At 40.0% G+C, this 22,418-nt stretch overlaps 3 protein-coding genes across 5 annotated transcripts; all 3 read right to left on the minus strand.

Moving 5' to 3' along the window:
- Positions 1–7,355: 7,355 nt before the first annotated feature.
- On the minus strand, positions 7,356–12,611 carry dynll2a (dynein, light chain, LC8-type 2a). 2 transcript variants are annotated; one of them, XM_031297647.2, is made up of 3 exons: positions 12,352–12,611; positions 11,674–11,839; positions 7,356–9,179 (listed from the first exon to the last, which is right to left on the minus strand). In XM_031297647.2, exons 2-3 carry the CDS (start codon positions 11,803–11,805, stop codon positions 9,042–9,044), a joined length of 270 nt encoding a protein of 89 aa, XP_031153507.1. In that variant the 5' UTR covers positions 11,806–11,839; positions 12,352–12,611; the 3' UTR covers positions 7,356–9,041. The 2 variants fall into 2 exon arrangements, with proteins under 2 accessions (XP_031153507.1, XP_031153506.1); XM_031297646.2 differs by having other exon boundaries at positions 11,674–11,836; positions 12,353–12,604.
- A 994-nt stretch (positions 12,612–13,605) lies between these two features.
- On the minus strand, positions 13,606–17,222 carry srsf1a (serine and arginine rich splicing factor 1a). The gene is made up of 4 exons (XM_031297639.2): positions 16,763–17,222; positions 16,018–16,196; positions 14,803–14,975; positions 13,606–14,626 (listed from the first exon to the last, which is right to left on the minus strand). Exons 1-4 carry the CDS (start codon positions 16,948–16,950, stop codon positions 14,429–14,431), a joined length of 738 nt encoding a protein of 245 aa, XP_031153499.1. The 5' UTR covers positions 16,951–17,222; the 3' UTR covers positions 13,606–14,428.
- A 1,216-nt stretch (positions 17,223–18,438) lies between these two features.
- On the minus strand, positions 18,439–22,418 carry aldoca (aldolase C, fructose-bisphosphate, a). 2 transcript variants are annotated; one of them, XM_036001492.1, is made up of 9 exons: positions 22,281–22,418; positions 21,440–21,576; positions 21,060–21,271; positions 20,821–20,875; positions 20,556–20,716; positions 20,389–20,472; positions 20,079–20,253; positions 19,771–19,970; positions 18,439–19,258 (listed from the first exon to the last, which is right to left on the minus strand). In XM_036001492.1, the coding sequence occupies exons 2-9, from the start codon at positions 21,549–21,551 to the stop codon at positions 19,166–19,168; spliced, it is 1,092 nt and encodes a 363-aa protein (XP_035857385.1). In that variant the 5' UTR covers positions 21,552–21,576; positions 22,281–22,418; the 3' UTR covers positions 18,439–19,165. The 2 variants fall into 2 exon arrangements, with proteins under 2 accessions (XP_035857385.1, XP_031153484.1); XM_031297624.2 differs by having other exon boundaries at positions 21,440–21,569; positions 22,281–22,389.

Here is a 22,418-nt window from a genome sequence, read left to right on the forward strand (position 1 = left end):
ACAGGCTGATAAAGCAAGGAAGTGTTCATTCTCATATCTGTATTGTTCCCAATGTACACGGCTACTGAAATTAACATATTAATGTGGCACCTTTTTTTATCGACATCCCTGATGTTTGAGTCTGAGTCATTTGCCTCCTTGTTATGCTGGTGTAAAGTCCGCCCACTGGTCATCTCACTGTCTATGAGGCATCTGCAGAGCACAAACATGAACCACATCAATGAGAGCGAACAAAGCAGGAGGATATTTTCAGCCTGAGCCAAAACAACCATCTATTTTGTGCAATTTAGGCTATTCAAATGTTTTTCAGAAAGAACGTGTGAGGAGCTATAAAACAATTTATAAGCATAAGGATAGAAATATGTTGTAATAAAAGGATGTTTAGATTTGAATGCCTCAGTCTGGTAGGAATTGAACAGTGTGAGACTTCTGGAGCTAGATTTGCTTTTACATCATAATAAAAGTATGGAATAGTTAGAAAAGGCAACATGATCATTTTCACTTAACAAACCAGAAACAAAGAGATCTACAATCTGATAAATCTTTGTCAGTTGTAAGTTTTAAGGCCACAGTTCAAACATAAACTGAATTTTCATTATCTAAATGTTTAATCCTGCCATTTCTTTGTCCAGTCAATTATCTGTGCGGTCTACATGTGAATGTGCTCTGACCATGAATTACAGCTTTGTGTGGGAAGATGGATGAAGGCAGCCAGAGGCTACAGTATGAAAGAGAGGCAGGCAGGTATGTGGTGGGGGAGGATACGCTGATGGGAAAAACAAGAGTGGAACACAACAGTGAAGGTTTGGTGAAAAAGCAGACAAGCCTCTGACGCACTTCTGACGCACTTCTGTTTTAAAGTGAGTTAATGTTTTGTTTTACATTACTCAGTATTTCTGTGAAACAGACCAAATAAAAGCTTTGATTCCTTATTTATTTCACTCACTAAAAGGGAGCTAAAAACCAGGACATTCATGTGTTAAAATTATTTTTTTTTCCTCATAAGCATGTAGACGTGGGAATGGCACAAATTATTTTCTAATATTTAGGCAAACTGTTCCAGTCAACCCCACAGAGTGTCTCAGTTTGATCTCAGTCTGTCTCTAGAAATTATTCATTAGTCACTTGTCCTTTAATTTGTCTGCTTTCTCAGCTCCAATGGCTCTGCATGCTCTTGTTTCTACAGCTGTCCACCTCACAGACATCACATAACTTCAGCACAAACTCAAAACATGACACACACAACTCATGCTCCTTTTTGTCAATGAGAAGACAACTGCCACGTCATTGAAACAGAACAAAAGATCTCAGCTGTTGGTCATATTGTAGGTTGTACTGAAGGAAAACATAAAATATGTAATTTTTCTATGATTGCATCCCATTGTAATGCACACCATTACATCAGCCCTGATCCTGACAGATAATCTCGGGATTGAAACTGAGGTCCAACCTCTGTTCCTGTTTGTTGTCTGCAGACATGTGTACACAAGTTTTCATGCCAGCCTAACAGCACCAGCTCTGCACGCTGAGTTCACTCTGACTGAAGGGTTATCAGTGAAATCAGTTGATGTAGTATTTAAACATGGCTCTAGATGACACATTGTTGGACACCACCAGTTTGTGCAGCATTAATGGGAAAACAAAACGGGCAATTCTCTACAAGGATTGAAATGCTACAACTGGGAAGCAAAAACATTATTAATTTGTCTGAATGTAGCAGCTTATTCTGATTTGTAATTTTCTAGATTTAAAGTGGTACTCATACTATGTAGTATTTCACTTACATAATGTTGGGGGGCTTGCAAGAAAGATATATTAAAGAAAGAATGGTCAAAATGTATGCTACAAAAGTTGAGATGTCCTGACTTCAAATCGTTACTTATGGGTCTTTTCTCCAAAAACAGATGCTACTGCACATCCCATAATCCCATAATCCCATAAAAGACTTGCAGGCTTTATTTAAAAAAATAAAAAATCATAATTAGGGTTATTTTCTTGATTCTATAATAAAAATATGTTTTTGTATTTTACATTGTGGCTCACGGTAAGCATCATGATTCCTTGTTCCACTGGGGCAATGATAATCAGGGGAGTACTCCGCATGATGCAAAAATTACATTTAAAGTCAGTGGAGTGTCCCTTTAAGAAATTACTGAGAATATGGGAAATGTGGAAAAGAAAAAAAAGAATGACTTGAACGCAGCATCGATAGATAGATAAGTGTCTTGGCGAGCCATATGGCTAATCAGCACAACAACTGATGTCCCAGTTACGTGGTTTGTGCTCCTCATCTCTGACTGAAGGTCTCACACACTTGTTGCTATGGACTGTTTTTCACACCAGACCACTTGAGCCTCCATTATTCAGAGTAAACACACAGTGAATCCAACACTACAGCCTTGCAGCTTTAACGCAGGAATAGTGAAATCTACATAGTATGTTCTTCTCTTTATTATCCATTTTGTTCAGTCAGCTTGCACTCTATAGATCTCTGTTGTCCCATTCTGTTGTGATTTATTGTAGAATTGAACAAGTAGCAAAAACATAATAGCATTATGGCAGCATTATTTTTGGAAGGATATGTCTCAAGGTCTGTTTTGAACCTCGTTAGATTTCAGAAAAAGGCCATCACTTAGCGTCCAATGTGACTTAATGTGACCTAAATATGTCCAACAAACACTCCAAAACTCAAAGAAATGTTATCTATGATTATCTAAAAAAGCCTAATTCTCACAGTATAGAAACTAGAATCAGTAAATTGTTACTATTTTTGCTTTACAACAGTCTTAAAGTAGTCTGGATCGACGTTCATTTACAGGATAATCCGTGGGTTTCGGGAAACCACAACAAACTTGGAAATTAGACCGAGCAACAAGACAGACCTGCTTGGTTCTTTCAGGAAATGATTGTAAAGATTTACTAAGAATATGTTTAGGTCATTTCCTCTCTAACTGGGAGGTTTTGGGACTGATTGGTGGGATTGCTGTGGACGAAGTACACACGGAGATACACTGGTAAGAGCCAATGAGGTTTAACCACGTATCAGATAATTTAAATAGCTCACGTTGCTGGATTGTGTCAACAGTTAACTTCATTTAATATTAAATGAGGAGTTTTCTTTAGCGGGGAGCAAATGTTCCACCAAAACCAGTTCCTTTCTGAGACTATTTAGCAGAGCCACTGTTGCTGTGTCTGGAGCTTAGCGCCGCCCGAGACGATTGGGATTGGGTTAAAGAAATGCAAACAACCCAGAGAGTTTTTTTCTCCTATCCAGGAGTGTATTTGTGGAGGGGCCAGACCTTACTTTGCAGCACTGTGGAGTAAGGTCTGGCAATGCAAGATTACCAAACATTAGATAGATATTACTGGTATGGCGCTGTTACGCTACAATTTGCTACCATATCATAATTGCTATCTGTGGGACAGTAGCTTCTTTTAGAGGTCCAGTGTGTAACGTGTTTAGTTGTTCATTATCAAAATCTGTGTTGCCCGTTCACAAAATTGTCCTTTTTCATGAATATTTACCACCACCATCAATTCCAAGTATTCCTTTTGGCTTGAAATTTTACATTTGCGTTTGCATGAACTGGGGTAGACGCTCCATATTCATGCTCCATCTAGAAATACGTTAGCTGGTAAGAGACATACAGGACATACTGCTCCACCTTTGTGTGTGTGTGTGTGTGTGTGTGTGTGTAAGGGACATACAGGACATACTGCTCCACCTTTGTGTGTGTGTGTGTGTGTGTGTGTGTGTGTGTGTGTGTGTGTGTGTGTGTGTGTGTGTGTGTGTGTGTAAGGGACATACAGGACATACTGCTCCACCTTTGTGTGTGCGTGTGTGTGTGTGTGTGTGTGTGTAAGGGACATACAGGACATACTGCTCCACCTTTGTGTGTGTGTGTGTGTGTGTGTGTGTGTGTAAGGGACATACAGGACATACTGCTCCACCTTTGTGTGTGTGTGTGTGTGTGTGTGTGTGTGTGTGTGTGTGTGTGTGTGTGTGTGTGTGTGTGTGTGTGTGTGTGTGTGTGTGTGTGTGTGTGTGTGTGTGTGTGTGTGTGTGTGTGTGTGTGTGTGTGTGTGTAAGGGACATACAGGACATACTGCTCCACCTTTGTGTGTGTGTGTGTGTGTGTGTGTGTGTGTGTGTGTGTGTGTGTGTGTGTGTGTGTAAGGGACATACAGGACATACTGCTCCACCTTTGTGTGTGTGTGTGTGTGTGTATAAGGGACATACAGGACATACTGCTCCACCTATGTGTGTGTGTGTGTGTGTGTGTGTGTGTGTAAGGGACATACAGGACATACTGCTCCACCTTTGTGTGTGTGTGTGTGTGTGTGTGTGTGTGTGTGTGTGTGTGTGTGTGTGTGTGTGTGTATGTGTGTGTGTGTGTGTGTATAAGGGACATACAGGACATACTGCTCCACCTTTCACGTTTTCTCTGTCACATGATAAACTCGCTGCTGCTAATGCTGCTAATGCTGCTAATGCTGCTAATGCTGCTAATGGGTATCGTAGCTTCCCGGCCCCGGCAAGTTTGAAGAAGGAAACATGAAGGACCACACGTATTCAAAATCCAAATTTCAGGAACAGGAGTCTTCTTCTTCGTCCAGAAAAAGAAAAAAAATATTGAAAACAGCAAGAGACCGGCTTTGTGAAGCGTGAAGGCTACCGTAGCTGTAATACCTACTTTGAACTGCGTGGTGAGAGAGAGTTGATTGATATATGATCTCAACGCTAGATGGGAGAAATTCCTACACATTGGACCTTTAAAGGAATGATTTGACATTTTGGGAAATAACGTTAGACTTATTCCCTTTCTTGCTGAGAGTTAGATAATTAGATTGATACCACTATCATGTCTCTACAGCATACTGGCCAACTGTGAGACCTCAAAGATAGGGAGGATTTTGAAACCAAAGCGGGTTCTGGGGTTCTTCCACCCAAAAAATGTTGTTTCCAATATTTTGTTTCCTGCATTCTGGTGACTTAAAGAAGGAAAATAACAAAATATTAAGTACACTACAACAGCTTTTTTATGTTAAATACACTTTTAATTTGGTTTAGTTTTATGGCCCTGGTACTTGAGCAGAGTACCAGGAGGAGGCAGGCTGTAGGCGTAAACTAGGGATGGGCGTATCGATCCTGTGGTATCGATAGATCGATATACTCACGCTACTCATTTGGCATTGATTTCCTTGAAAAAAATATCGATATAAACTAAAAAATAATAATTTTTCAGCTTTCAGCTCAACTTTCAGCTGTTTTAGATTACTTACTTAAATGACTATGTGCCGGGACACCCCTGTACCTGGCGGCGTATTGAGCTGGCCCATGTCATGTGACAGGAGACGAGCGAATGAGCATCAACGTGTGACACAGCCAACAGCAACACAGCCAAGGGCCTGAAAATGTGTGTGTTTGTTCATATTTAATTTATTTCATTCATATTTATGTTATTTATTTTAATTTTAATTTTGTTATGTATTGACCAAAATACATTTTGTATAAATGGTCTGCATTTGTCTTGTGATTTGTCTTAAATGTAATAATATTTTTACTGACAAAAATTGACAATAAGAAATTAACGGTATCGGTATCGATGAAAATGCAAGAAAAAGTATCGGTATCGTATTGAATCCTAAAAGTGTCCCTAGCGTAAACAGGTTTCTTCTGTCAGCGCATGGTCGCTGCAAACTGTGTGGTCGTTTATACTGATTGCGGTGAAAACGGTCAGAGCAGCGGTCAGAGTGACTCCAAAAATGTACTTCTTGTTATCTGTAGCCAATCATTTCATCTGTTAGTGTTACAAAATCTTAGAGGTAATAGGCTCAGCGCTCAGACCCTCCGCGCAGTCGCCCAGGCCGCAGCGTAAAGCCACCTACACGTGATCCGCGGTAAAACTCTTCTGCGCTCATTGTGCCATTGTTTTATAAAAAAAAAAAATATATATATATATATATATATATATATATATATATATATATATATATATATATATATATATGTGTGTGTCTGAAAATATACATTAACATGAATCCAACATAGTATTTGTAAAGATAATTTATGATAAGCTTACTGGCCTATAGGTAAGGTAGCCATCCACAGATACAGTTACTGTTCCACATTTTAACATTAAAACATGATGTATAAATATATGAATGTCAACAATTATAATTTTAACACCTTAGTATTGTATGCCCCATAAAAAGGTATATCTAAAGGGTCTTGGCTGCCCTACACATTACTGTAGGCCCAGTTTAATATGCAACTCAATTCTATACATTATGTATAGTAAGGGGTCCCTGCTCCGTCTTTTTTTCAGCTTAGGGGTCCTTGGCCCACAAAATGTTGAATGTTGACCCTTGGGGTGGCACACAGCTCAAAATTGCTGCAGAGTGCTCGACTCAAACTTTAAATTATTTCAACTTCGTTGCCGCTCACCTTTCAAGGCACAACCATTAAAAGAGGTAGCCAGAAGAAATGATGAGGTATACTAGGCGTGCACGATTCAGAAAATGTCACGATTCAATATTGATTTTTAGGCTCAAGATTCGATTAAAAATTGATTTTCGATTCAAAAATGATTCTCGATTAAAAAAACGATTCACAGTATGTAAATGTAGCTACTTTTTCCACGTGACTGCAGTAGACATACAATAAAAAATAAAATAAAAAATATGAATTGATTTTGAATCGGTAGAGCTTGAATCGCGATTCGAATGTGAATTGATTTTTTTTGCACACCCTAACGTATACCTTGTGCTGCACTTTGCCTCTGAAATGTCTGCACTATGCCCTGGGCCCTACCCCGCAGTTTTTTCTCTTATGTGTAGGCAGCTTAAACGCGGAGGACAGGGAGGGATATGAGAGTGATATCAATAACGTTACTCATCTAACTCTTGGTAAGAAAGCAAATAAGCGTGTTTTCAGAATTATCAAACTATTCCTTTAAATTCTAGCTTAAGGGAGGCTTACGGTCCTGAAAGACATCTGGGTACCCCACCGTGGTCTGATAACCCGACGCAAACGCTACCCTAGGCATGGCGCACTGCTTGATATTTCAACTTTGACCTCGTTGCTGCTGACCTTTCAAGGTGCAACCATTGTGATAAAGAGATACCAGGTGATGATGATGATGAACACCTGTGCTGCGCTTTGCCTCTGAACAAGGTAACCCAATCTCCCTACCTTTCCCCATTTCTGTGCTAAGCTAACAAGCTGCTGAATAAACGTATTTCCCAAAATGTCGAACTATGTCCTTTAAGTCAATAATTAATTCTCAAAAAGTAATTTATTTTTTGTACATCAACCAATCAATTGTTTTCAGCAAAAAAAGGGGCGATGACAAAATAAGTCAACAATTAATTTTTATTTTATCGAGTTTATACGATTTTGGTTCTGTAGCAACCTACTGGATAACTCTAATGAAGTGCAATTGTACTCAAGCCGGTTACAGTTGAGAGCAATGACAGGCACACGTTTTGTGCAAATTTAACAGCATTGTAACGGCTCCTACATATACACAGCAAAAATGCATGCCAGAAAAACAATACTAAATCAGTTAACATTGACAATAGTTAGGAAGACTTCCCTCAATGTCAATCCAAGCTAACATTTGAAAGATACACATTTTACCCATTGTTGGATTATGCAAGAGAGCAACTTAAAACACTGTCTTACAACACAGCGAGAAATGTGTGGTGTTATCCAACCGCATGACTAAATCCCTCCAAACTGCCCTCTTAAAGAATCCAAACATTAAGCTTTGCCCTTTCCAATTAATTATACTGACACGACAAAATAAAAAATAAAAAAATCAGTTGCTAGACAAGGGATACGCCTCCTTGCAGTTGCTTTAAGAAGAACTCCTAAATGCTTCGTCTTTCCTGCATGTCTGGCAGTACACTGACAATGCAAAAGTAAAGGTCAGAGGTAAATGTAACTTGAAAGTATTACGAGCCACACAAGACACGCGAATCGGAAACACAGGGGTGTTGGTAGCCTTGGTAGAGTTGACTGCAGATGTTTTTCTCTAAATCACCTTCCCAACACTGCTTTACATCGGGTCAGTCCAATATCTACATACTCAAAAGTTAAAAAAACTATTTATCTTCAAGGTGAGCTTTTGTTTGGGTCTGATGACAGTTAAAGAAATGGTGGTCATTATCCTCCAAGCATGCAGAAACACAGGATTATAGGACTGATATCTAGGTAGGTGAGTTGGGAGGTTGGGGTGACCGGTCTGTAGTGTTATTACTCTGACATTACAGGCTAAAGAACTGTTTGTGAGCTTTATTTGCTCTACCGTGCCTCACAGTGAAACTTGACAAACTACACATCCCTGGAAATGCATGCACTGGCTTGTGTTGGTTCCAAAGTGTGTTGGATGACATCTTTTCTGAAATCCATTGGATATTTTATTTTATATCCAAATAAACATTAAAGGTTTTGTATTTGCATGTACAGACATAATTCCTTTTAAATTAGTAAAATAGCAACTGAACTATGAACTGAACTCATGCTGTTTGTTCTCCTGGAAATCAAAGGAATGCCGTGAAGTAACTCATCATGTGAAAAGACTATTTTGCTCCATTCATCGACTTCTTTCCATGTTCCTGTGTTAAAATCTGGATAATGAAGTGTTAAACTGGTGCACGCAGTATGATTTTACCATCTAAACCGACAGATGGAGTCTCATAACAGGTTCTGGCAATGCCACTTGTGAAGGAAAGCAGATGCACCATTACATTCTACAGCTTTCCTTTATTTTACAATCGAGGGCCACGTTGAAATCTTTTACAACCTAGAATTTAACAGTATCAACAAAAACTACTTCAGTTGCATTCAAATGGCAACTATCGAAAAGTAAACTTACTGTAACATACATTTAATAGTGTATAGTCCATGCATTTGCGCACGGCCTGGTTTGCATCATTATGGTATGTCGTTATTAGTGTATGGGAGACATCAGCCACCAGTGCATTTCCAATTTAGGTTCAGGGAGAAAACCTCCTCAACACCCTTCAGGACATTCTCAGCCAGACTTGAAGAGCAATATAGCCACTTGGCCCAAGTAGAAGTAAATGAAATGCTTTGTCTCGTGGGTGACGTAGCTGCCAAAGTTCCTCCCGACGATGCAGTGCCAGGTGGGGTTGTACTTCTTGTCAAACTCCTGAAAAAGGTCAAAAGAAGAAGATTAGTGTAAACCAGTAAAATCCGGGACCAAATCCTACCTTACATATCATGACTAAGGCCACAACTACCATTGAAGTACATTTTCATCTAGGTTTTATTTGAATTATTTCAGAAATTAATTTGCTGATCATGTTCTGGATTAGTTGTTTTGGGTATAAATTGTCAGAAAATATTGCAAAATGGTCATGAGAATTTCCCAGAGCCCAAGGTGAAATCTTTGATCTGCTTGTTTTATTCGACCAACAGTCAAAGATATATTGAATTTGCTGTCATTATGAAAAAAAAGCATATCCATTCCTCACATATGAGAAGCTGAAACCAGCAACGGTTTGGTATTTTTGATTGGAAAATAAAAAATGATTATCAAAAAGTTGGTGATTAGTAGGGGTGTGCAAAAAAATCAATTCACATTCGAATCGCTATTCAAGCTCTACCGATTCAAAATCGATTCATAGAATTCCAAAAATCTATTAATATTTTTTAATTAATTGTATGTCTACTGCAATCACATGGAAAAAGTAACTACATTTACATACTGTGAATTGTTTTGTTAAATCGAGAATCTTTTTTTTTTTTTATTTATTTATTTTTTTTTTTTTTAAATCGAGAATCGTTTTTTAATTGAATCTTGAGCCTGAAAATCGATACTGAATCGAATCGTGACATTTTCTGAATCGTGCACCCCTAGTGATTAGTTTCTGTTAATTGTCAAATAATTTCACCTCTTATCCTTAGGAATTTGGGGGTTAACTACTTTAGGAGTGGCTGTGGCTCCGCTGTAGAGTGGGTCGGTCCTAAAACACAAGATCGGCGGTTGCATCTTCAGCTCCTCCGGCCAAATGTCAAAGTGTCCCTGAACTGGCTGTCCACTGCTCCTAATGCTTAGGGTATAACGCAGGGATTGAATTTCACTACATTGTACCGTACGACTGTATGTGACAAATAATAAAGTTTCTTCTTATTTTAGGCCAACAAATAAATAGGATAAACCTTTATTGATCCCAGCATGACTGAAAAGGTCATTACAGTATCAAGAATTAACATAAACCTAAAACCTGCCTTTTTAGACTGGCTTTTGATAAATATGTTTTATGGTCATTAAAAGTGCTCTATGAGATGTCACGCGTTTTTTAGGCTACAACATTTTTTGTCACATACAGCAAACATCTCCTCACTATCTGCTAGCTGCCTGTCCCCTGAACACACTGTAAAAAACATCTCCTCACTATCTGCTAGCTGCCTGTCCCCTGAACACACTGTAAAAAACATCTCCTCACTATCTGCTAGCTGCCTGTCCCCTGAACACACTGTAAAAAACATCTCCTCACTATCTGCTAGCTGCCTGTCCCCTGAACACACTGTAAAAAACATCTCACTATCTGCTAGCTGCCTGTCCCCTGAACACACTGTAAAAAACATCTCCTCACTATCTGCCTGTCCCCTGAACACACTGTAAAAAACATCTCACTATCTGCTAGATGCCTGTCCCCTGAACACACTGTAAAAAAACATCTCCTCACTATCTGCTAGATACCTGTCCCCTGAACACACTGTAAAAAAACATCTCCTCACTATCTGCTAACTGCCTGTCCCCTGAACACACTGTAAAAAACATCTCCTCACTATCTGCCTGTCCCCTGAACACACTGTAAAAACATCTCCTCACTATCTGCTAGCTGCCTGTCCCCTGAACACACTGTAAAAAACATCTCCTCACTATCTGCTAGCTGCCTGTCCCCTGAACACACTGTAAAAAAACATCTCCTCACTATCTGCTAGCTGCCTGTCCCCTGAACACACTGTAAAAAAACATCTCCTCACTATCTGCTAGCTGCCTGTCCCCTGAACACACTGTAAAAAACATCTCCTCACTATCTGCTAGCTGCCTGTCCCCTGAACACACTGTAAAAAAAACATGGTCTCTGTAGACAGCCCAGGCTCTACAAACGCCAAACAACAACTGGCCAACCTGCGCCACCAAACATAAACAGTGTTCCAGCCAGTAACCTGTCACCCAACATCACTTGGAACACCTTTAATATTCGTATCTTTTTTTTTTTTTCATTGCCTTCTCTGTTGTCTTTATTTCAATATTTTATTTCTCTTGTGCATTTGTCTCTACTTGTTTGACTTTTATATTAATTACTAGTGTTATTAGCTTGTCATTCACACGTAAAAGCACTTTGAATTGCACTGGCCTGTGTTGACAGTGCCATACAAATACAGTTTGATTGATTTTGATCTGGGAAATCAGTGTACATAAAATGTAAAAATTCCAATACTTGTTTGGTGTCAAAATGTTGGTAAACTCAGTGGGTTGGGGGGGGGGGGGGCTTGGGGACTCCTGGCTACAGCCGTGATCATAAGAGCCTCTCCACATTGGAACTAAAATAGATCTGAGAATAAAAAGGCTCTGAATTTGCACATCATGTGCCAATGATGTAAGCGTACAGAGGAGCGTCCTGTCTCACCTTCTTGATGTAGGCTGCGATGTCCTTCTCTATGTTGTACTTCTCCATGGCCTGGGTGGCACAGTCCACCGCGTCCTGCTGCATGTCCTCGGACATGTCTGCGTTCTTGATCACAGCTTTCCTGTCAGTCATGGTTAAGGGTGATGATGATGATGATGCCTACCTGAGGAAGAAAAAGAAACGCGTTCACTGCACTGAAAATTAACACCGCACGTGGTGATGATGGGGATGTTTTTTAGGCCAGTAGGAGCATCGCAAAAGCATCAATCATACGCAGAAGATTGGCCGTTTGGTACCGCGTTTTCTATCATGTGCACGGATTCCTCAGTCATAACTTAGACTCGTGTTGTTATCTATATATTCCGAACTAAACGATTTCCTGAGTGGTGCATAGATTGGCTGCGAAACTTGATACAGGTGGAGTTAAATTACTTGGCAAAAATCACTTTCCGATAAATGCAGCTTCTGCATCAGGAGACCAAAAGTATCAAAATGTATCCAATTACTGCTGAGGAAAAAATGCGCCTGCTGTTATCCATGCCAGTACAGTCTCCATGTCTAACCAGTCGGAACACATTAAGGCATACACCAAAGCTCACCATCGTGAGAGAAACTCGAATCAGAAATATGTCAAGACATGCAAGTCAATGTTTTTCACATTAGGGAATCTGCAACTCACCTTTTCTTGAGCCGAATGAAAACACTCTTTTCAAAAAAGATGTAGGCTATTTCACCCAGCCAGGGGTAGAAGGTTTAGATGATGCTGCGGCTAATTGCTTTAAAAAGATTTACACAATAAGCATGTAGGCAGGCTGGCTCTCTGTGCTGTGCTCCAGCAGCTCCCCGCCCTGTGCTGCATGCTGCGCCCTGCCATTGGCTGAGCTGCAGCCTCCCGTGTGTTCCAAGCGTTTTTCTCCAGCTCCTGTCTGCCGGCATCTTATTTCATCCCACAATGCATCATTGACAGTATACACCACTAACTGTGGGCTAAGAGGAAACGAGACCTTGGCAGTGGGCAGGTATCATTTGGCTTGTCGTCAGCTGCCGTCACAGCTGAGACAAAGGAGCTATGAATATTAAACATATGCGCTGATATTGTGTTGCTGGATCTAGAGCTGCAGTGTTGCTTTTATGCAGAAGCATAATTTCCCATTACATTGGTTTCAGCTTTACAAATATATGCTTTTTAATTGATCACTTGTAGTTATTAACTCAGGTAGACACTGTAGTTTTAACATTACTAAAAATTGAGCACTAAGTCATTCATACATACCAATAGTCACATGAATTGATATTTGGGTTTATGTTTCAAATAAAAACAAACTAGTGTCCTTGTTTGAAAGTGTTTTATTGAAAATGCTAAGAGAAAAAGCAAGATTAAGCAAAATAAAACATACAAACTACTCCCACACAAAACCCCCTCCCAACCTCCCCAATTTTTATTCCTTCATACCAGGCATCTACGACTCCATCCTTTGATCCAACTTCCTGGTCCTCAGTTTGGTTTTCTTGTAAAATAAAGCCATTACCACTGAAAAACTTTAAATAGGCATTAGGGGGCCTAATAGAAAAAAAAAGTTGCTCTGGGACTCCCGTTAATTAGTTCTGAAATCAAACGCTCATTTGACTCCTGGAAAACTGCTCCCGTTCCGAGCATCCATCCTTGCCTATCCCTTCCCTAATCGATCCACTCATCCAGCTCCAAGGATTGGGATCCACTGAGCCACTCCTCCAATCAAAACCTTGAAATACCAGGAAGAAAATCAGAGGGAGACTGTTAGAATAAAATGTCAAGAATTTTGGGCCTAATTTTCCATTTTTGAGCACTCATGTCAGATCAAGAAAAAAAGAAAGCCACTGAGCACAAAAACTATCGCTCCCTGAAGTTAAAACATTTTAACCATTGAGGACATTTAAAGTTAAAAGTGGGACTTTTTTTGCAACAAAAGTAGTGATTCAGATATTTTTTTTTTTTTTTTTTTTACATTTGACAGCAAAGATGTTACACTTACATCACAACACTTGATCTAGGACTGCTTATTTCTGTCACAAGCCAGAGTAGCATGTTAAAAACTGTATATATATAAACAAAGTACAGCACATATGGCTTTGTTAAGTATGACATGCATGAAATAGCAACCTATGAAAACGTTCAATTTATGGAATATGAAGCGTACCATTGCCTCGACCTGATTGCTCCTCAATTAGATGTCCTATCCTGACCATACAAATGAAATGTGCTCCACAATGGTTTTATTCCAAATCACTTTAATCCTTCTCTTCAGATGTCTAAAGGAAGACACAAGGGTAAAATACAGTTAAGCATTGGGCTCCCCATCCAAACAGCCCACCCCACATATCCAATAAGAAAAGCTGTGTTGTTGTTTTTTTAAAATAAAACAAAAATAAAACTCAATTTTCAATACTTGCAAAAACATTGAGTGCAGTTTATGACAACTCAACATTTTTGAAGTTCGACAGCACAATTCCTAATGTTGCAAAAATTCAGAGGACAGAAAAAAAGGGAGAGAGAGAGCGAGGGAGAAAATAAAATGACAAAGCAGCTGGAGAGGGTGGGGGGTTAAAGGGCAAAAGAGGAGGAGGGGGGTACATCTACATACCATGATCACCCACAAGGACATCGGGACATGAAATGCAAAAATTAAAAATCAATTGCTGACATTAGGAGAAACTCATAAGAGGTAAAAACAGGAGGGTATACATCAAAAGGGCAACACATCGGTGGTAGAAAGGTTTAAGAACGGGATCGAGAGCGGCTGTGACGAGGCGAGTAGCGGGGCGATCCTCTGCCACGGCCCCGGGAATTGCTGCGACTGCGGCTGGCGCTGCGACTGCGGCTCCTGCTCCGACTGCCACGGCTGCGGGAGCGTGATCTTCCATAACTTGGGCTGCGGGGACCGTCTAATTTCACACGAATGTAAGCAGTCTCTCCCTGGCGGACACAAGAGAACTTGACATTGAAAAGGCAACATTCCTTCCTATGGTGGAAATACCATAGATGGAAATGAGGGCCAGGTGTGTTTCAAACATGTAGCATACCCGGAAGTACTCACCTCAACCCAGCAAAGAAACATTATCCATGACAAGTGATCAAATCAGTACACATACCTCATGCGAGCGGAATTTGGTGTTGTCCAGCTTTCGGACGGCATAGGTCATGTCTTCTTTGCGCACAAATTCTACAACTCCGGTTCCATCTCTGAAAACGTCGGCGTAGCACACGTCGCCTGCTTCACGCATGTGGTCCTTCAGGTCCTGCCAGCTGCCGCTCTGAGGGAGTCCTGAAACATTTAAACCAAAGTTATGTTAGCTGACGTATGGTCAACTTCCCAGATTTATGTGCGAAAAATTCAACACACGTCAGAATTACACAACAGATTTGTTTGCCCAAACAAAAGCTGTAGGATTGAGCGATACTGGAATATTTCAATTCAATCAGACCAAATGTAGTTGAAAGAAGACATGTTAAAAATGCAGACAGGTGGAAACTGGTTCAGCTTGACTGTTTGGTAATACTATAATTTATTTAGTAAGAAATGTAGCAAAGTACCATGTGTTGTACTGTGGCATAATTTATTGATTGTGTGTACTGTACTACTGCGCATATTTTCTATATATATAGATTTAGATGTATGTAATCTATTTCTAGGGTTCCTTCTAATCATTTGCTTAGGGACCACAGATAAACTAACCTTCAAGGCTAACTCTGGCTCATTTACAGTTTTTGTATATGTTGATCAATGAGCATTGTCCTCATCTACTATTAAAAAACAAATCATATCAAGTCTTACATTGTGAAGATTATTAATTGAGTCCTACAGCCACAGCGGAACGTGAGGACACTGTTTACTTTCAGTAACACCACAACAACAATTACAACAGGTAATATCCTATCGCTTACACTTGCCTTCCTGCATAAGCTATCCGCAAATTCCATTTTTTTTTAAATGGTACATGCACCAAATTAATAAAGATGTTGTTCTCTAAATACACTTCTGACTGTAACTGCATTATTCGCAATTGTCCAAAGTAAATGTGATGGACAAGACTAACAGTCACCCCAGGGTTTATAACATCGATAATGTATGTTTGCATGTATGAGCCATATTTATCCTGTTTTACTGTCCTAAATGCAGAGCACAATTAAAGTGAAGCTTAACTTTCTGCTAACTTTGTTGTGATAAAACTTTTAAAACTGCACACACTCTTTAAAAAGATACACTCAAGAAAGGGGCATTCAGCAAATCATCCTTCAGACAGCAGTCCAAGCGATATGCTTGTATAATAGTAAGATTTCTGTATATTAGCCAAATAACTGCTTACCCGACACAATGACCCTGTACTCGGAGCGTCTGGATGGGGGCCCATATCTGCCCCTGGGAGCTCCACCGATCCCACCGAACCCGCCTCTCGAGCCCCTACCGCTCCGAGGAAACTCCACACGCAGCCTGTAGCCGTCATAATCATAACCATCCCGCCCATAGACTGCATCATCAGCGTCCCTGTTAACAAAACGTTACAGTTTAAACGTTAGCTGACACATGAAGGGCGGCCAGCGAGCTTTAACACACATAACGTTATGGAGAGAATGCAGCCGTGCTGGCGGCTAGCTTGATCTGGTTTACGGCTGCTAATCCTCCGTGCAGGCGTGCACGCAACTAACGTTACAGTAATTTTGCCTCAATTTGTGCAAAGAGAAACACATAATTTGATATTCATTAATTGCACCGAAAAGCCACTGTAATAAATAGTATGCGATCAAGCGCAACGTTATTGGTGCATTGACTTAGCTAGCTAACTAGCCAGAAACGATGCCAACTGTCACGTTAACTAACGTTACATGGACATTCAAGGGGTAAGCAACGTTAACGTTTGGATCTTTATTATAGACGTCATAAACAAGTGACGTTCAAACACAAAATCGAAACCGGAACAGCACACGCCATGTTTCGTTACGATAACAAGGTATAGTGAGTCCAGGGAATGGTCCAAGCCCGCGTTAGCACACGAGTTGGTTAGCCACACAATGGCCTTTGGCCTACCGCGAACGTTAGCTCCTTTACGTTACCTGGGGTCCTCGAATTCAATGAAGGCGAACGGCGGCCCCCCTCTCCGGTTCTTCAGATCGATATCTCGAATTGTCCCGTATTTGTAGAACACGTCTTCCACGTCTTTTGTGCGAATATCAGGAGGAAGATTTCCCACATATATCCGGCAGTCGTTGTTCCCAGCGGGGCCTCGCACAACACCCGACATGGCAGCTAATGATAGCTAGCTCGCTACTTAAGCTAACGGTCTGTTGTTTGCGAGATCTTTAACGGTCGGCGGAGCCACACCGAGACTCCAAGCTTGCAAATCGTCGAGCAGAGAGAAGAAAGCAATCAAACGAGCGCCGTTTTGCGCTGTAATCTTTAGGATATTTAGTGGGTAACGTTAGACAGTACTCCGGACGAGGCGCCCACCACTACCCCTGCTTCTTCAGGGACCGCGCTCCTTTACAGAAACATTTCTGAATACCGGAAACACCGCAGCCAGAGCGGACACATCCGCCTTACAAAATAGTCCGCCAAATGAAATGACCCGGTGTAGTGATGACAATCAATCTTTATAGTAGCGTATTACATGTCCACAACTGATATAATGATAGTCCACTTTAACTCATTTTATTTATTGGGTTATATTAACAGTGCACATTCATAAATATTGCAGTAAATGTACAAAAAGGCATTTTTTCATCTGTAGTCCCTGGACAGATAGTAAAGGTTTATGCTTATGCTTTTAAAATAATGTTACATATAATTGACGTTGCTGTAAAAATGCGGTCAGTTCTATCTCTAAAATAGTTGGGAACACTGATAGGCTACCATCCCAAGTAATTACAGAAGAATAAACAAACACTTGTAATGTTGTGCCATCACCCATAACCTTTGTTAATTCAATATTTACCTTGATTCCAGTCAAAATATGTACATATCCTACATTGACCTACAATATCTAATTACATATTTTGACCTGTTTCATTAAATAGACACAGTTTCTGCTTTTTTTAATTATTATTATACAATCTACTGTTTTGTGAACAATAAGATAATTCAGCAATTTTTCAAAAGTGATAAGAAGGAAACCAGTTCTCCATTCTCTTCAAATGCACTGTATTTACTTCTCAATATATGTGACAGAATCAATAGAAAAAAATACATTTTGAAAGAGAAACCAAGAGGTTAGAGCCTAGTGGTGGAAGAAGTACTCAGAACTGTGTAGAAGTACTCTGTAAGTACTCGTTATGCAGAATGGTCCCTTTCAGAATAATGCATATTCTTTTATTTTATTGTATCACGTTAATGTTGCAGCTGGTAAAGTAGGGCTAATTTTAATTACTTTATATGTAACTATATTATATGTAAATAAGTAAAGTAACTAGGAAGTAAAGTTATCAAATACATGTAGTGGAGATTTTTTTTCTGAAAATTCATTAGAGTAGAAGTACAAAGTAACATTAAATTGAATTATTCAAGTAAAGTATAGGTACCTCAAAATTGTATACAGTACTTGAGTAAATATACTTAGATACTTTACACTACTGTCTATAGGAAAAGAATGGGACATTACATGCACATTACATTACATGCATGCTTTCAAAAGAATTTCCCTCGGGGTGAACCCCTACGATGAGTTTCCCTAACTGTGTAGTTGTTCATCTTGTATCATCTTTGATTAACATAAAACAAAATGTCCACACCAGACTGAACCTGAACACTGTTTTATTGCTTGAATGCTTACATTTGAACTATGTTTATCAGACTATTAGAGAATACTATTCAGAATGACAACACACACACACACACACACACACACACACACACACACACACACACACACACACACACACACAACATCACATTGTATTCTAAGTTACTGCAGTGCTGATTGTGCTTTCTACCCAGAGACTGCAGAGGCAAATTAGCTCGAAGCTAATTCTGGTGCATTATTTGTAATTGTACATGGTTACTAACAAAACTAAAGTACACATACACAGAGAAGCTTTGCACAACTTGAAGATATTTCCACATAACATTAAGGGATATTATATGTCAGAAATTCAGTAATTTTTACTATTTTGGAAACAAACTAACAATATTGTTCTGCAGCCTAAATTCAATTTACTTACAGCACATGGCCAGTTATTTGTGATACTAGGTAGTAAATGCTTCAGTTATGGCACTGTCACAAGATTACACTGTACATCCATCACAATAGTAAATCAAAACATCGTTTATTCAATACATGCTTTAGAAATACCCAAGGCCATGTTCTGATTGTCCTCATTTGTCAAGGCAGGAATTTGTTTTCATGTAACATCATCATGAGTGTCAGAATTCTGAAATTACGTATTTATCTACATTATAATTCCTCCTTTTTATGGTAATGGAAGAAAATACACTGCTAATTGAAACATGGCTTCCCCATGTACTCAGTATGCATGAGAGGAACCATAGCTGCGCTGGCCAGCCTCGCCGTAGTTCTCTCCTCCAGGGTACTTCCCCTGACATGCCAGACTGTTCGCCTGTGGACAGAGAAGGCAAAACAGCAAACAAACTCAGAATAGGAAACAAACGATCAAATCTATACAGCATAGTATTATCACAATATTTTCCGTGGCAATACTGTATCGATACACAGACAACAAGTATCAACCTTTTATTATAAAAATTGCACATGAGAACGTTTTAGGTACTAGAATAACTAAATCTATTGCTTCTTCAGTTTCCCATTTTGCAGCAATGAAATTGTAATGAGGTGAACAAACAGAGAAATATATCTATTTAGATAAAACATGTTGACAAAGTTTTTCTTTGGGGACATAATTCCAAGTTGAACAAAAGGTCATTCATTAATTTGTCATTTAGCTGACGCTTTTATCCAAAGCGACAAATTGCAACATATCGCAGAATATCGCAATATGTTTTATATTGCAATAATATTATTGTGACACATTATCATGTTAATATTGTATCGTGGGGCCTCTGGTGAATACCATCCCTGGTAGTAAAGTAAAGTATCAAGAGGTAGACGTACCTCTGCTCTCTTGATGAACTGCTCAGTGGCGGCTTTCTCATTCTCTTTATGTCCTCTCCAGGCTCTGAGTGCAGACGCCTGCAGGGCTCGGCCGAAGGAGAACGTTAGGATCCAGGGTTTGGCCAGAGGGCAGTTGTTGATGGCATTGAGGTGGACAGAGGCCTCTTCTTCACTCTGACCGCCTGACAGAAAAGCCACTCCTGTGGTGGACAAACGAATATAATTTTACTTTCATTTTCCTGCTGCAAATGTCAAACATATTTGCGTAAAATAAAATCCTCTCCAGACAGGACAGCGCTCTGGGTTACCTGTGACAGCTGGGGGGACAGTGCGGCGCAAGGCGGTGACAGTTGCCATAGCAACCTCCTCTGGGCTGTACTTGGTGGGGCAGCTGTGTCCAGAGGTGACCATGTTGGGTTTCAGGATAGTGCCTTCCAGGTACACATGGTGGTCTGACATGGCCTTGTACACTGCAGTCAGTACCTGCAACACACAGATAGTTTCACCAAAGAGACAGCAGACAGGTACTTCCCTTCCTCTCCGTCTCACTTCTTACTCTTGTAGTAACAATGTCACACACCCATGCACATGCTGTACGTAAGAAAAAAAGAAACCCACCTTCTCAGTGATGTACTGGCTGCGTTTCAGGTCATGATCTCCATCAGGCAAAATCTCCGGCTCTATAATGGGCACAATGCCATGCTAACCGAAGGGAAAAGATTATCAGAACAAAACAGATGCATAACATACATGTAAAGACATGGTTTATAATATGAGGTTCTGACCTGCTGGCAGATACTGGAGTAGCGTGCAAGAACATTTGCATTTTCTGTTATAGCCAGTTTAGATGGATTGGTGTCACTGATTTTAAGCACACAGCGCCACTTTGCAAAGACAGCTCCATCCTTTTTATACTGCGCACAGCGCTCCGACAATCCATCCAGACCTGTGGAAAAGGTTAAAAAAAAGATTGATAGTTTATCTTGTAATATGCTTTCCTTTGGGGAATGTGAGTGATGTCGGCAGTGATCTGAGTTGTCAGTGTCTGACCCTGTGTGGTGGTTTCTCCACAAGTTCCTGCCAGGGGGACAACACCCTTGTCAACCTGAGGAATAAGGAACAGTGAAGTGACAATCATGTCAAATTCTCATATACAGAAACAACTAATAATCAGCACAGAATGCATTGCCATAATGATACACATTTGATCAATAAATCCACCTAATACCACACGGGTTGGTACAATTTGATCCTCCACATTTATGTTATTTGGAACTAAACTACCACACCTTGATGCCGACCATGATGCCCCTGTCCCTGATCATCTTGACAAAGGCTATGCCGTTATCAGTGTGCTGGTACAGCGTCTCATGGAAGAAGATGACCCCTCCAATGCAGCCGTTGATGCGATCGTCTGCACTAAAGAGAATCTGCCGGTACTGTCTGCGGTTCTCCTCTGTGTTCTCCACCCCAACCTGAGCCAGCCGCTTAGCCATGCTGCCTGAAATTAACATATGTGTTGTGCATTTGAGATGTTAATAACCATACTATGCACTCTGTGAACTGGATGGTGTTTATCAGTGACAGGACTGACTGTTGAGTGTGATTATCTCAGTGTAACATCAATGGCATACATATTGTCAAGGAAGGAAGGAAGGGTGCTACTGACCGACAGACTCGTCTGCAGCCAGGATGCCCTTCCCTGGAGAAACTATGCGTAGAGCAGTCTCATGGAGCTCCCTCTTCTGCGCCTCGGAGAGTGTGGGGGACTGGTGTGTCATCCCGAGTGCCTGATTGTCCTACAGCCTTTGGTAGAAGATGCAACCTCATGATTGTATTTTTTTTTCTTCACATTAACAACCATAAAAAGATTTATTTATTATCCATCTATGAAGTTTGTTAAGACACAAAATGCCTTCATTGGGTCATGAGTGCTGAACGTGCTCAGCTTCTGTAGATGTAGTTCTAAAAAAGAAGAAAACCATCAAGTGTCTGGATGTTCAAACCAACCATAAAACTTTGAGTGCATGATTATTTGATAGTGGAAAGAAAAGATTGAGTACACCCTATAATTGTAGGTCATATGAATTAAACCACTCATAATTGAACAAATACCATAATTATTAAGATAAGGTTTCTTTTTTTAAATTGATCCTTAGAGGTGAAATTCACATGTCAGAGTAGCACAAGAAACAGAATAACGAGGTAGGAAACTGATAAACAGACATTTTGATGGTGTAAAAGATCAAGTGAAGTTTTAGAGTTGCTGCAAGTAAAAACACTTCAGTTCACTTCAATAAACTTAAATAAGATCAAATATGAAGTCCAAATACTTCTAATTGTCCCCAGTGCAGTTCTATTTACATCAACTTGCATAATAACATAATGACAATTAATACATTTGACAATTCATATTTGATACAGGTGCATATAGATTTACCCATTGAAGTCAGTGATATCATCCGAAAGTAAAAAAAAAAAAAGAAGAGATGAGCAGTTAAAGTTCTTACCTGACAGAAATCCAATGTGTTTTGTCCACTGATGTGATGAACACTGACTGGAGACTCTCAGTCAGCTTTAGTTTGTACCCAGATCAAGTATGTCACATCTTAAGCCGACACCCCTGGGCGGCGCTTCTACACCCACAT

The sequence above is a fragment of the Sander lucioperca genome, chromosome 5 (assembly GCF_008315115.2).
Source record: "Sander lucioperca isolate FBNREF2018 chromosome 5, SLUC_FBN_1.2, whole genome shotgun sequence".
Lineage (NCBI taxonomy): Eukaryota > Metazoa > Chordata > Actinopteri > Perciformes > Percidae > Sander > Sander lucioperca.

What these genes read in the sequence shown, in the direction of transcription:
- dynll2a (XM_031297647.2), bottom strand. Translation starts at nt 11,805, where the DNA reads ATGACTGACAGGAAAGCTGTGATCAAGAACGCAGACATGTCCGAGGAC. An exon ending in TCGCAGCCTACATCAAGAAG is followed by an intron (nt 9,180 to 11,673) that starts GTGAGACAGGAC and finishes GACCTTTTTCAG; the next exon opens with GAGTTTGACAAGAAGTACAA.
- srsf1a (XM_031297639.2), bottom strand. Translation starts at nt 16,950, where the DNA reads ATGTCGGGTGTTGTGCGAGGCCCCGCTGGGAACAACGACTGCCGGATA. An exon ending in ATTGAATTCGAGGACCCCAG is followed by an intron (nt 16,197 to 16,762) that starts GTAACGTAAAGG and finishes TTTTGTTAACAG; the next exon opens with GGACGCTGATGATGCAGTCT. An exon ending in CCAAATTCCGCTCGCATGAG is followed by an intron (nt 14,627 to 14,802) that starts GTATGTGTACTG and finishes TGTGTCCGCCAG; the next exon opens with GGAGAGACTGCTTACATTCG.
- aldoca (XM_036001492.1), bottom strand. Translation starts at nt 21,551, where the DNA reads ATGACACACCAGTCCCCCACACTCTCCGAGGCGCAGAAGAGGGAGCTC. An exon ending in ACTCCAGTATCTGCCAGCAG is followed by an intron (nt 20,473 to 20,555) that starts GTCAGAACCTCA and finishes CCCTTCGGTTAG; the next exon opens with CATGGCATTGTGCCCATTAT. An exon ending in TGTCCCCCCAGCTGTCACAG is followed by an intron (nt 19,971 to 20,078) that starts GTAACCCAGAGC and finishes TGTCCACCACAG; the next exon opens with GAGTGGCTTTTCTGTCAGGC.